At 31.8% G+C, this 14,624-nt stretch overlaps 3 protein-coding genes across 3 annotated transcripts; 2 read left to right on the top strand and 1 right to left on the bottom strand.

The window, feature by feature from the left end:
* The first annotated feature begins 49 nt into the window (after positions 1 to 49).
* Positions 50 to 1,209, top strand: LOC108815259 (protein CURVATURE THYLAKOID 1C, chloroplastic). The gene is made up of 6 exons (XM_018587905.2): positions 50 to 213; positions 281 to 378; positions 477 to 563; positions 659 to 721; positions 809 to 846; positions 937 to 1,209. Exons 1-6 carry the CDS (start codon positions 114 to 116, stop codon positions 989 to 991), a joined length of 441 nt encoding a protein of 146 aa, XP_018443407.1. The 5' UTR covers positions 50 to 113; the 3' UTR covers positions 992 to 1,209.
* Positions 1,210 to 1,903: 694 nt separating this feature from the next.
* LOC108851922 (protein PLANT CADMIUM RESISTANCE 8) lies at positions 1,904 to 3,394 on the top strand. The gene is made up of 4 exons (XM_018625401.2): positions 1,904 to 2,326; positions 2,428 to 2,499; positions 2,582 to 2,794; positions 3,065 to 3,394. The coding sequence occupies exons 1-4, from the start codon at positions 2,128 to 2,130 to the stop codon at positions 3,151 to 3,153; spliced, it is 573 nt and encodes a 190-aa protein (XP_018480903.1). The 5' UTR covers positions 1,904 to 2,127; the 3' UTR covers positions 3,154 to 3,394.
* A 1,755-nt stretch (positions 3,395 to 5,149) lies between these two features.
* LOC108812164 (protein NRT1/ PTR FAMILY 1.2) lies at positions 5,150 to 9,781 on the bottom strand. Its single transcript, XM_018584347.2, has 4 exons — positions 9,487 to 9,781; positions 9,182 to 9,399; positions 6,578 to 7,137; positions 5,150 to 6,348 (listed from the first exon to the last, which is right to left on the bottom strand). The coding sequence occupies exons 1-4, from the start codon at positions 9,581 to 9,583 to the stop codon at positions 5,400 to 5,402; spliced, it is 1,824 nt and encodes a 607-aa protein (XP_018439849.1). The 5' UTR covers positions 9,584 to 9,781; the 3' UTR covers positions 5,150 to 5,399.
* Between the last annotated feature and the right edge of the window lie 4,843 nt (positions 9,782 to 14,624).

Here is a 14,624-nt window from a genome sequence, read left to right as displayed (position 1 = left end):
TTAGAGGAAGATAAGGCTATCTAAAACTTCGGATCAAAGTTGTTTCTTGCTATCCAATAACAATTACTTGGACGGTCTCTTCTTCCTCAGATAAACGAGAAAAAAATCTCTAAATGGCGTCAGTTTCTGCAAGTTTGCCTCCACCATTGCTGCTCACTCAGAGAAAACCTAATCTCACATCAGTTCAGAAAATCCCATTTTCTCTTATTCGAGGTAAAGATTCATACTTCTCCTTGTTTGATAGGAGATCAGAGTTTCTGAGTTTTGAGCTTCCTTGTAGATAGAAGAAGCCCTAGCATGGGTGTTATGGTGAAAGCTAATGGTAAAAGTTCTGAATCATCGACTGATCTTGACGTCATTAGTTCAATTCAGAATGTTGTAAGTTCTTAAAACCCCTCTGCTCTATTTAAACACACATGATGTGTTAAGTTTTGACTTGGTCATTGTTTGGTTTCTTGGAATGTAACTTGTTTCAGTGGGATAAGTCTGAAGATCGTTTAGGTCTTATTGGTTTGAGTTTTGCTGCTATTGTAGCTCTTTGGGCGTCACTTAACATAATCACGGTATAGTATAAAACACTTAAAACCTTCTTGGTTGTATATTTGTTTTAAATATTCTGAGATTTTTTTTTCACAAAATTGTTATTTTTCTTCATTAGGCAATCGACAAATTGCCTGTTATCTCCTCTGGGTTTGAACTAGTTGGTATCTTGTTCTCCACGGTAAGTAAGCTTTGAGATCATATCAATACGAGTATATGTATATGGATTATCACTCTAATTCATGTAACCTGATCTTTGTTTTGGCAGTGGTTTACATATCGATATCTCTTGTTCAAACCCGACAGGTAATTTAAGTCCTCGTTTAAACACGGTTCTTGAAACCAAATTAAATTAAGTGTTTTTCTTTAATCTATTAACCAAACTCTTTCTTTCAGAGAGGAGCTATCCCAAATTGTCAAGAAATCAGTGACGAATATACTTGGCCAGTAGAAAACCCTTTCTCAAAAGGAAAAAAAAAATATACTTGGCCAGTAAGGCAGTAAATGCATGTGGTATCCTGAGATGATTTGTGTTTGTGACATGATAGATGTTGTTATCTCTGGTTCATGTTCATGTTCTGAACCTGTAAATACTGTATTTGGGTTTTGGTTGCTGTTTCTTGTGAACAAATCAATCATTTCATATAAAGAATTAAGACATCAAGATCAGTTTTTGCTTAAACACAGTTTATTTATTTGTAAGAGCTTAGGATTCATATATATTTTAAATCTAGAAGAACATATAAGTTATATATATATATATATATAGGTATTCAAATAAAATGTTTTGGGTGTTGCAACTTTTTTCTTTGATTTTTTTTTTGTATTGAATAACGCGTTTCCTATTTTAAAGTTAGAAATCCAAAATATTTCGTATCAAGCTTAAAGCCCTACTTGTACAAAAAAATATGATTCAAATACTCTCTCCGTTCCAAATTAGATGATGTTTTGAAGAGTTTTGGATGTTTCAAAATAGATGATGTTTTGATATTTTTATATTAGTTATAGCTTTATTGAAAACTGTGTGACCAATAGAATTTCATAATCTTTTTGATGATTGGTTGGATTAGTTTTAATTTTTTTTTCCAATGCTACTTTTTAAGATAAAAATACATTCTTTAATTCTTGTGCCATCATCCATAACATCAAGTATTTAGGAACAGAGGGAGTATTAAGTAGACCAATTAATTTGGTATTTAATCAGATTAATTTGGTTACGCTTGCAACTTGTTTGAAAAAACAAATAAAATCAAAACGATAGGTTCGAGACGTTGACTTCGATTAAGACATATACTCGTATAACCCATTGACTTTTACCCTAGCAACCGTTGAAGAAGTCAAAACTTTAAATGTGAACTACGTAATCCGAAATTTCTTCTTTCTTTTCGTCGTAAGAGATTACAAGTTTCTTTGTTTTATCAATAAGAAAAACGCAACTTTTCTATTGAATATTATTGGATTATTTCATAAGTTAAGGAGAAAAAAGTTGTTCAAAAAAAAAAAGGAGAAAAATAAGAAGGCTTCTCCTTCTCCTATAAAACAACCCTTCACGTCAAACTAGCTCAGCTACACTATACTTATCAACCAATGGGTCGTGTTACTACTCCACAAAGGGAGAATCCAGATGACAGTTCACCAGTTCAGCAAACCGGTATACCGGTCCAACAAACCGGAGTTCCCATGAGCCAGTTTGCACCGCCTAGTTATCATCAAGCTAATGTTAACATATCGGTTGGGACTCCATGGAGAAGTGGTTTGTTTGATTGTCAAGAAGACCAAACCAATGGTATTGTATCCATATTAGTCTAATTATAGTCATAGATCTCTTTATTGTTATTGAATAATTTCAATATTAATGGACTTACTAATCTTTATTACTTTGTGCAGCCGTGATGACAGCAATCTTACCATGTTTGACATTTGGACAAATAGCTGAGGTGTTGGATGAAGGCGAGATGAGTATGTTTATGGTTTGCACAATTTGAAACCAAGACTAGATTATTCATTAATATAAAGCTCATATACACAATTGTTTATGCAGCTTGTCCTCTTGGAAGTTTCATATACTTGTTGATGATGCCGGCTTTGTGCTCACAGTGGGTGATGGGATCAAAGTATAGGGAAAAAATGAGGAGAAGATTTAATCTTGTGGAAGCTCCATATTCAGATTGTGCCACTCATGTCTTATGCTCTTGTTGCTCTCTTTGTCAAGAATATAGAGAGCTCAAGGCTAGGAATCTTGATCCTTCTTTGGGTACTAACTTAAAATTCCAGTCTTTACTTATATATGTTCAAATGGTGTCGGTCTAATCGGTTAGAGCCTTAGAGGGGAAGTATTTGGTTCTATCATAACCGGATTTGAGTAAACATACTAATACTTTGATTTACGGTTTGATACTAAACAGGCCGTTTCATGATCTAGAAAATATTATGAGCTTTTCATAGAAGAATTTCTCAATTCTATAAAAGATAATGTCTGTATATATATATTTAATAATGTGAATAAATTTGTTTATAATTGCAGGTTGGAATGGGATACTTGCTCAAAGGCAAGGACAACATGAGAGTGACGCACCAAGCTTTGCTCCACCAAAGCAATATATGTCTAAGTAAAGATTTATACCGTAGTTAACCTCCAAATTTTATATACATTATTTGCGACCATCATACAATGCCAGTGTGGTATATGTATTATATAATGTAAAACAAAAGACATCCACATCTTCAAGTTTTTGGACTTTGTTGTTTTCGTTTTTTCTTTACGTAACTAAATTGGTTTGATTTATTTTTCAGTTGTTGGTTATTGTGAAAGTGTTATTTGTTGAAGTAACTAAATTGGTTTTTGTTTTGTCAACGGGTTTGCTCTACCATTTTTTTCTGCTCTCTGCGGTTCTAACTAATTGAGTAAAGGGTAAAGATATTTCCTCAATTCAACTAGGACTATGGATAAACAATTAGTTTACCTTGCTTTAATTTTCGGTTAAAAACTATACAATTATCCACAATTTGGTGATAATTAAAAAATGCTATATTTCCAATTGACTCGTCCAGAGGAAAACTTCATGAATGTTATGCTGAGGCAGCTCTGGTTCGCCACGAGATGATTTTGTCATTGGGCAAATGCTCTGAAATATTATTTCCTAAGCTTAAATATTTCAAAATTTATTAACTAAAGGACATATTCATTATAAAAATATTTTTTTGATTTGAATAAATAAAAATATTTTTTTGATTTGAATAAATTTAATATTCATAAAAATGCTATTCTATTGCAAGAAAATTAACGACTAGGTTCGCTTTTATCATAAGTTTTTTTGGTCAATCAACGGCCAGGATTGCTTTCATGGAGAATTCTTCGCCAAAATAGAAAAACACCGAACGATTTGTAAATACCTAATTGATTTGTAAGGGTATCCTTTCCTCATAAATCAAAATCTCTAATGACGAAGTTTTCAGCCGCTTTAACCAAATGGTATAGTGGCAAGAACAAAATATAAATAATTAGTGACGCCAAATATATTTAATCATGTTATGTTAACTTAAAATCTTAAAGGCATTTCCGAGAAAAGAAAAACCAATTGAAAAAGGTGGAATCAACGCACCGATCAATTATACTACTACAGTATATTGGAATATATATAGGTATATATATATTGAAGCCTTGAAGGCAAAGTCTTCATCGTGGACACCGTTAGACTATGACGTTACTTGTTTGTTCATTTAGATAGTTACAAGTCATCATTCTCTGATTTATGGATCTTTTTTCACTTCAATCTTCGGAAGCGCCACAAAAATTGGTTGGAGAAAATATAAACACTTCTTGGCCAAAAGCATTCTTAGAGCATCCCATTGATATGTAGAGTTGAGAATCTCAAAATATATATGTGTATGTATATGTTAATATTAGTATTTAATTATATGGTTCTTAATTTTACGGGAAACAGTAATTTAAAGTATCTGTTTTCAGATATTTTTCAGATATTTTGGGTTGTGTTTTTCGTAAAGTTAATAACTCTACAATTAAATATTAATATTAACATATACATATATATGTATTTTGAAATCTTTAGAGCACCGATTATATCAATAATAAAGTTTCATATTATTATTGTTTCATTTTTTTCAAATGACATAATACAAATTTCATTAAAGTCTAAATAATTACTTTTTCAGTTTTATATAATATTAAGAAGTATAAATTATTTAATAAACATTTCAAAAATATTATTTATTTTTTTGGTTTTCAGCGGTCATCTCATATCGGATCTTAGGTTAATAGCGGATTTTTAGATTTTTAACAGTTTTTCTAAGATTATAATTATAATTTTTTTATTAAATTGAACTGAACTATCATATCACTGAATTTATCGGTTCAATCATAGATCTGGATTGGGAATGAAAACAACGCTTGAAAATCAATTATTATAATAGAACAATTTTTTAAAACAAAAATAGAAAACTTTAAAATTATTTATTCTCTAATCAAAATTATAAATACAGTTATATTATATTAAAATAAAAATATACCCACATTTTTAAAGCGATGATCAAAATCTAGTACATAATTATATTGGTGACAATAAAACTAAGTAAACAAACCAACAATATATACAAAGAAGACACCATCAATTGCAATGACACGATAAAACACAACAAACAATTTGGCATGTAAAAGAATTACATAGCCAAGAATCATAAACCCTTTTGTATCAAAACCCCTAAAATGAAAACACACAACAATTTAATCTAATTACAAATCTTATATTATAGACCTTAATACCTGAGTACAACACGCACACCAAATGCAATAGACACCAATCCTATAGACAAAATACAATCTTGCAAGATCTTTAATTCCTTTAATTTGTTTTAACAATGTCTCTTAGATCTTCCTTTTTGAACCCTTTCCCAACAATGTCAAGCAACTCCTCTTCTTCTCTCACACCATTCACCCTACCATTCCTCACCTGGTCGACCAAAGGACCATACGACCAGCTACATATCACGTAATATATCACATTGATGAAACTCATAATCGCCAGTAGCCAGTAATAATAGTTGTAATGACCCTTGTTAATGTTGTCTGAAACCCAACTATCTTCACCATTTCTCGAGGTGAGCTCATTGACGGCGTTGAGGACCACACTAGCCAATAGACTAGCCACAGCCATACCTAGACCAAACAGAGACGCTGCGATGCTAGACATGCTTTTAGGAAACTCGGTGTAGAAAAACTCGGTCTGTCCTATCGCGGTCAGAGCTTCTGCTAGCCCATGTAACACATATTGTGGCACGAGCCACATCGCCGAGATGTCTACAATAGCATTAGCATTGTTTGCATACCCTTGGCTTAAAGCTTTCTTCCTTCTAAAGGTTTCCACCATTGCGGATATCGCCATTGCTAAGAATGACATGAATAGCCCTAATCCCATTCTTAGCTTAACGCTTAGTCTAAATGTTCTTCCTCGGATCTTTGAAGCTAATGGGATGACGGCACGGTCATATAGAACAACCCACATAGCTAGGGCTATGATGGTGAACATACCGAATGATCCAGCTGGTACTTGAAAGCTTGAACCATGACGGCTCAAGCGCCTGTCCATGGAAGTAGCTTGCAGCAGCTGAAATGAGCTTTGGCTAGTGTTTATGGACATCATAATACCTGTGGACCATATCGGTATGACTTTTATCAATGCCTTAAGCTCCTCTACTTTGTCCGTTGTGCATAGCCTCCATGGCTTCAAAGCAAACCCATCTGATCCAATCTCCTCCTCTCGGTTACTTATCAAACAAGCTTTATTCAGAAACCTAATCAAGAAAAAATAAAACAGAAGTTACAAAGAGAGAGTTTGACAAAAAAAAAAATAAAAAAAAATAAAGAGAGCATGTTTCTTGTATAACAAGCTTTGTTAAAAAAAATATATCAAGAGAGCATCTAAATTGAAGAGACTGCTTTGCCTAAAAAAACTAATCAAGACAGTGTGGACTTTCTTGCTTGTGAAATAATCAAGAACTCAAGAGACTTGAGAAAACATACCTCAATTTATGACTTGGAGCTTTGAGATCAGAATCTTTTATGTGATAATAAGTAATTGATGAGTCCCGCTGATTTGGTAGACTTAGCTTCCTGTTCACGTAAGCTGCAACAACCACTTGAGCTAAACCAGTGAAGAGACTCTTGGTCACATTGCGTCTAACATAGAGAGGAAACGCTAGAACAAACAGCAAAGCAGCGATCAACATGAGAACCGCAGGTACACCAAAACCTATTCTCCATCCAAGATGCTCTTGAATGTAAACAATGCCAGTGAACGCGATAAGTACAGCCACAGCTGAGGAAGCATAGTACCAACCAAAGAAACTCTCGAGAACTCTTTCGTTCTTTGGGTTCTCTTTGTTGTCTAACTGATCAGCTCCAAAGGCTAATGAACACGGTCTGATCCCGCCTGATCCGATAGATATAAGGGCAAATGCAGAGTACAAAAGAGCCAACTGAGATGCTGTTGCAGAACCACAGTGGTTTCCAGCCGCTGTGGGATCGCATGGAGATGGCTTCACTTGTGGTAACATTGCTGTAAGCCATAGAAGCACCATTCCCTGTGATATGATTCAAAAATGACCCAGTTAAACTTTAGCAGCCGGTCATATGCATAGGCAAATGATATATTGGCATATGGCTTCTAAATTCAAAAAATAATTTACATAAATATAATTAGTCTCTACGTAAAAAGATATTTTTATTAAAATCCTTACTAAATTACTTGTAGCCCACAATGTCCAGCTACATATTGTTATGTTTAAACATTTTTAACTTTTTGTCCAAAAAAAAACATTTTTAAACGTATGAAAAACTTCCAAGAAGAAAATTCCAATATTCATATCGGCAGCAAAACCGTGACCACGTCCACATATTGGTAGGTTAATGTAAAGTCTTATGTCATTAACCCTACCAAAATTAAAATCAAAAGATAGGGATAAATAATTGTACCAACATGTCAAATCAGTCGACATTAACAAAATTTCAAACATCTAATAAAATTAAAAATAAAATGGTCAATTTTTATCTAAGACCATCGTTAGCGCTGAAATCGTGAACAAGTCTCTTAGCAATTTTTTTTGGAAAGAAAAAAAAATTAAAAAACGAACTAATTGTGTAATTGTGGGCCGTCATGTCTCGGCAGAATCCGCAAATAGTGCAAAAACTTTTCCAAAATTGATTCTTATTTCACATTTCTAAGAACCAATTTTTGCAAAACTACTGAGATCCACCACTAAGAAACCCACTTAAATCCCCCGATAATTATGCCCTTAGAATTGGACAAGTTGTACAAAAGTATGGTCACGCACGGTTGAAATTGCTTAGGCCTGATAACATCTACATGTCGACCGTCGACGATATGGAACAAATAATTCAAAGTCGCATGCATTGTATCAAAGTTATTCAACTTAGAGATACCCTTTTTATTCCAAAAAGTTTCTTTTACTAATTTTTGTTTGTGTATATAATAGTTTTTTTCTTTATTTATTATGCAATCACACACCTTACTTTTGATCTGCATAAACGGAATATTGTGACATCTGAAATTATGGGATTGTGGTCACTTATGAGTCATTCACACCACTTGCAAGCGACATCTTAAATTTAGCAATTATTGAAAATTAGATATCACAAAACACATGGAATTGGCATGTTAAAATTCATTCGAGAACGACTTTTAGTGCAATACAAACAATAACGACTTTCAGTAAAAAAAAAAAACATAAGAAAACAAACAATAACGCAGCAAAATTTTTCATAGAACGAGTTCTAAATGTCTTACAGGTCACATGCAAAGTGTGAAATTACTAAAACTGTACAAATTATTATTGTATAGTATTGTTTAAAATTAATATTATACAAATATGACGTTATTAATGGCACAGCAAAGATGAAAACGACTGACACTAAATTAATCCGCTCTAATACATCCGAATATTCAATTTTTTATAAAAAATTATTCTACATTTTATTATAAAAAAGCCTGAAAAATAAAAGAAAAACCTCGTACCACTATCCTTCAACAATTACTTTTCATATTTGTATATAATTTTTATATTTACTAGATATTGGATAACCATTACACTTATACAACTCTTTAATTGGTTTATACATATGTTTAAACATTTTATATTATTTAATATTCATATTCATGTTTTTTGTTTCGTTCAAAAAAAATTCATGTTTTTCTATTAAACCAATTTATATTATTTAACAAAGGGAATATTGTTTAGAAATTATTTTGAACAAGTAATAATATAACGGAAAAGTATATTGTAGGAACTCTTAAAAAGACTGTCCGCTTTTCGAAATCCGTTACGGATTCTATCAGTCTAGTGACATAGTGAGTAGTTACGGAATTTCACAAACCGACAGCTAAACCGGAACTTTGATATATATATATTTTTTCTTTTTGTTTAGTTCGATCCGAAGAGAGGTCGGAAATTTCAATTCCGGTTTATTAAAAACCAAGTTACACCGTCGTATTTCAGCATAGAAACCAAATGAATTAAACAACCGTCTCAAAATCCAACGAGAATGGTTAAGGTAAACCGGTTTAGTGAATCTTGCCAGAAAAAAAAATGAGAAGAGACTGAAAATTACCAAGAAACTGGAGAGAGATGCAATGGCGATGGTGAGAAACCGACCTAAGTAGGAATCAGAGAGAAAAGCACCCAAGAGAGGCGTGAAGTTTGTTGCAGCAGACCACATGAATAGAACATTGGTTCCTTTTGCTACACCAAATCTGTAATCTCTGATTAAGTACATGATCATGTTTGGTAATAATCCATAGCTCGCCACTTTCTCAAAAGCCTCGTTAGCTTCACCATAATAATTAACAATATAATATAAATATTCAGAAATCAAAGAGAAGTGATAATCAGAAGATTTTGAAAATGTAACTATACCTATGATAAAGGGCATAGTGATGATTCCACCCTTTGGTTTCTTTTCTCCATTGAGTTGGATTTGCTTAGCCTCTGTTTCATTCGTTGGGTTCTCCATTGTTTCAGTTTGTTTGGTGGATGAACACTATGGTGTGGTGTGTTTATATATAGGAGAGAGACAGAGGAAGGTAAAAGCTAGGAACAAGAAGAGGAAGATCTTTGTCTTTGTTAAGTGATTTGAGAGTTAATGCGATTTTTTTTTTCAGATAGAGAGGTATCTCTGCTTCATTTTCACGATAAGTGTGCAATTAATAGTAATATATAGGAATATCTGCTTCATTTTCAGACAGATTAGTGAAAATAGTGTATTAAAAGGGATTTTAGTTTAGATGGTGTAATCATAATTGGACTAACATGGACTTGAATAGAAATAGTTAGATATTTGATTATTTTCTCTATATGTATTTTTTTTTTTTGGCTATTCGGATATACTAAATTTCTATTGTTATTGGTATTTATATTTTCCGTCTAATGTATTGCAATATTCTTCCTTTCCTTTTGTTCTCTTTTGCAGAGACATCATTTGTAATTATTAATTATAACTGTATGTAAAATATGTATCTCCCTATATTTAGTATATGTTAACATCAAGGAAATAATGCATAAGACATTTTATGTAAAAAAAAAAACAAAACGCAGAAACATATTTACAATTTTGTTTTCTAATATTTGAAGAATGGAAAAGACTACATGTTTTCTTTGTTTGCTGAACAAACTAAATTAAAAGTTTGAAAGGCATAGATGTTAATATATATGTGGTTACATACTAAGGAAGACAATCATTTATAAATTTGGTTATATGTGGTTAGTTTATATTCAGAATCGGTTTGGTTCGAATTTGGTTTTAATTCAGATTATAAGTACAAAAATTGTGATGAGGGTATTTTTTAATATACTAAAATTGATTTCTTGCATCCGATAAATATTGTAATAACCCAACCAAATTGTTTATGCCATCTAAGCATAATAACAAACATCTTCAAAATATAAAAAACATCTAGCATATAAATATATTCAACAACTATTATACCCTAACAATAATGCATACTATAACTTAATATCATTATTATACTATACAAATATAGTATTTTTTTATAAATGTGGAGATCCTAAATATTTTCTAAATCCAAAAATAAATCTCACAAAACCTTATTTCCATATACAGACGAATTAAATCTATTTAAAACACAGATAGATGATTAATGGTATTCGAACCCAAGGAAAAAATTCAAGCTGGATTTCTTTTATCACTAGATCAAAAATTAGTTTACAAATACAATTTTTTCATAATTGTCCGACAGACCAAGTTCCAAGCGATTAATTCCCTGAGGCTTATCCACCGTGGCATCTGGAAAACCATATTGCTTTCAACGAAATTATAGATATTTATGTTACCTAACCATAAAAATAGATAAATATGAGTTTGGTAGTTTTCAACTCTAATGTTTAGCAGTTTCTAAATCCGCCATTCTATTCGACCATGTTCGTATGGTTTACAAATATAAAGAAAAAAAGAGGGAAAACAGTTATGTTTGTACTTTATATTACGTTAAAATAACCATAAAATTTGGTTTTGCCATAAAAAATTATGTAGCGCGCATTATGATTAAGAAAAATAGTTGTCAAATAGGAGTATAATTTTTGTAGTGACCATAGAATTTGTGTAGTCACCATTAACCTTTCGTCTTTATAAGAATTAAACAGAGATTCTATAAAGAAAAATAGAGCTGCATAATTTTACGCAGTGGTAAGAACACTTCCAACAATAAGTATCAATAGGAGTTCTAAACATTTAAGAAAAATAACAAAATTTAAAAATTAAGAAAGAGAAGACCAAAAATTCTTATTTCATATTTTTTCAGAAAGTAATAGTATACCCAAAACAAATATGTCATCATGTGAGAATAAGTTAGTGTTTTTGTTAGCTTAAAAAGATAAAATATAATTGGCCAATTATAATATTAATAATTTTTGTTTTAGAAACTTATATGTTTTTAACGGTTAGAGTTACTCTAAAAGAGTTTTAGCTGAGGTAGTGGACACCCTTGAAAATTTTTATAAAGAAATTCTTATTAAAAAAATTGGGGTGTCCGGTAAGCCGAGCTGCACAATTTTATGTAATTGTAAAAAAGAAACAATTACAACTCTTCATCATTTATACAATAAACAAAGCAGATAGCTTTCACATCCGATTAATCAAAAAAGGAATGGAACAAAATCATATCAAAAGTATCGAAATAATTGAACAAGCCGAAACATCCCATGAGATTACCAGCTTTTTTTTCTTTCGCTGTCTCTGATTTCTTTTATTTTTCTCTCTTTTCCGTTAAAGACTAGTATTTTCTTAAATATTTTATTCGTTAGTATCATACTATCATCTAAAGAATGATAAAGAACTCATTAAAGTTAGTGCAATCATATTAAAAAGCTATTGTTCCGGTTTCGTCCCATCAGTCGTAACTCATTGCTCACAAGTCAAGCTTATTGACAGTACTCTGCCAGAAAATCCATAAAATCTCACAAAATGTTGAATAAATGTTGACAAAAAAAGAACTGCTGAATTAATTCAGTCCAAAATTTATATGTTCCTTTTGATCAAAAAGAAAAATTTATATGTTCCTTTTAAATGCTGAATTATGTAGAGAAAGATAACTCCAGTAGTAAGATAATGTGTGGAAGTATTCAGTGTATTTTTCAACAATATTCAATGTAATTAGTGTACAATAATGCAATTCATTGTAAACCTTGTGAATAATAAAGTGACAATGATGCGAGTGAATGTGAGTGTCTTATAAGAAAATACTTAATGTGACTTTCTTCATTCCCCCTTGCACGTGGGTGTCGGATACTCTGAAAGCTCTTTTTCTTTTGGATATACTATAACTTACAGTATTAAATTATTTTTATGTTAATGATATAAATATTTTGTTATGATATTTCATTATTACTGCTGGAGTAATAGTTTGAGACTTTGAGTCATACACTTCAACGTCTATTTATGACAACTTCAGTTGATTTTCACTTAATAACATTACTAGATCATGACCCGCGCGTATGCGCGGATTTATCTTTTGATTCATATATTTTGTATACATGTTATATATTATTTAATATTTATAATATAAAAAGATTAGAATGATCCGAAACCAAAAAAAATCGACCCGGACAAAAAAAATCAAATACCTACTTAAATCCAAATGTTGAGAATTCGAAGAACTCATACTTGAAATGAACAGATTTATACCCGACCGAGTGAGCTAAATTTCAAACATAATATCTTTTGTTATATTTTTAATTCATTTTTTTGGTTTGGTGAGATTTATTATTTATTCGGAAGATTTTTGGCTAACTTAACAGTATATATTTGTATGTTTCTTTTTTTCTGAACAGGAAACAAAAAATTTGGGTCTTGATTAAATTTATCTTATATAGCAAATTACTGCTATAAATATTTTTTTATAAAAACTAATTTGTAACAGTAATATCATTTTGTTATAAATTAGTATATCATGGTTTATAGGTTCAAAGTATAGAGTTAGTTGTCTTTATAGTATTGCTAATATTGATCGATGCAAGTTAATGAATACATATAATATATTGCATTATTAGTAATCTGTCGTATAGTATTATATGTTAGTAGATGTATTATTAATTATCTATCTTATAGTATAATATGCTAGTGGATGTATCTAGCTTATAGTAAAATATATGCAATATAAGGAAATATGCGTAGTGGGTATAATAATAAGGTAAGAAGTGAAAAACTATGGTAATAGTTGATATTTAATTATTTATAAAAAGGCATGTCTAACAATAAGTAAATTAATATAACATTAATTACATAAGGTCCAACTTTAAAATTCACCTAGAAGAAGTTGTAATGTTTCTGTTTTAATAAGATAGATTGGAAAGAGAGAAAATATAGACAAACATTTTCATTTAAAAGATAATAAGTAATACTTGCCAAGAGGCTGATCAAGGTGTTCTCAACCTCGTTTCGAATACGCAAACATCATTCGTGGAAGGAAAAATCATTTTTAGACAATATCTTGGTAACGCACGAGCTGCTTGATGTGCTAAACTTGAACAACACATTTTGCGAAAAATTCATCATAGTGAAAACTAATATCTCTAAAGTCTACGACAGAGAAAAGTGAAGTTTTCTCCAGAAAATAATGAAAAAGAATGATTTTTCTGGAGTGGTGTTATCTGATTATGGCTTGCATATCATCTGCATAATACCGGGTACTGATCAATGGCACTCCATATGGTGATATTAGACCAACTCGAGGACTAAGGTAGGGAGACCATATATCCCCGTAGATGTTCGTCATCTGCACCGAAATGCTGGTCCAGATGCTGCATAAGTCGGAGAGGTAAAATTGAATCACATGACTTAAAGTAGCTTGCAAAGCTCCACCGGTCTCTCACTTTTATATGCAGATGATAGTATATTCTACTGCAAAAGCAATGAAGAAAAGCTAGCGGAACTAGTGCAGATCTTGAAAAACTACAGCATTGCCTCTACCTAGAAGATCAACTATCAAAAATACAGTATCTACTTTGATAAAAACATCTCAGTTGAAAGAAGAGAAAAAGTTCTGGGAATTGAACAAGAAGTTGGTGAAGGAGCAGAGACACATATGTATGGGATTACACAAAGGCATATTATTACTCAGTCAAGTCAAGTTACTGGGTCCAAGTAAATATCATCGACAAGAGGTCAGCTGAAGTGTTGGAGGATCAACCGAGTATGGACATGTTTTATCAATTGGGCATGGAAGATGGACACACGCCCGAAGGTGCATCATTTCTTTGGAGGTGACTGAGTAACTCCCTCCCAGTTGCGGGTAATATGTTAAAGAGACACATGGCAAAAGAAGCAAGCTGTCTAAGGTTTGCTCAAAGAAAAAGGAAATAAGTCAATAAATCATGTCCTCTTTCAGTGTACACTAGCGAGACTAGTGTGGGCTGTGTAACCAATCCCAGCACCTCCAGAAGTATCACATTAGATTCTCTTGTACTCAAATTTGTTCCATGTCCTCAACTTTGAGAAAGAGTTCCCCAGAGATAATATTCCAATAGGTTTAGTACCTTGG

This window comes from Raphanus sativus, chromosome 1, assembly GCF_000801105.2.
Source record: "Raphanus sativus cultivar WK10039 chromosome 1, ASM80110v3, whole genome shotgun sequence".
In the NCBI taxonomy this organism is placed as follows: domain Eukaryota; kingdom Viridiplantae; phylum Streptophyta; class Magnoliopsida; order Brassicales; family Brassicaceae; genus Raphanus; species Raphanus sativus.
This window is presented reverse-complemented; position numbering and strand designations above follow the sequence as displayed.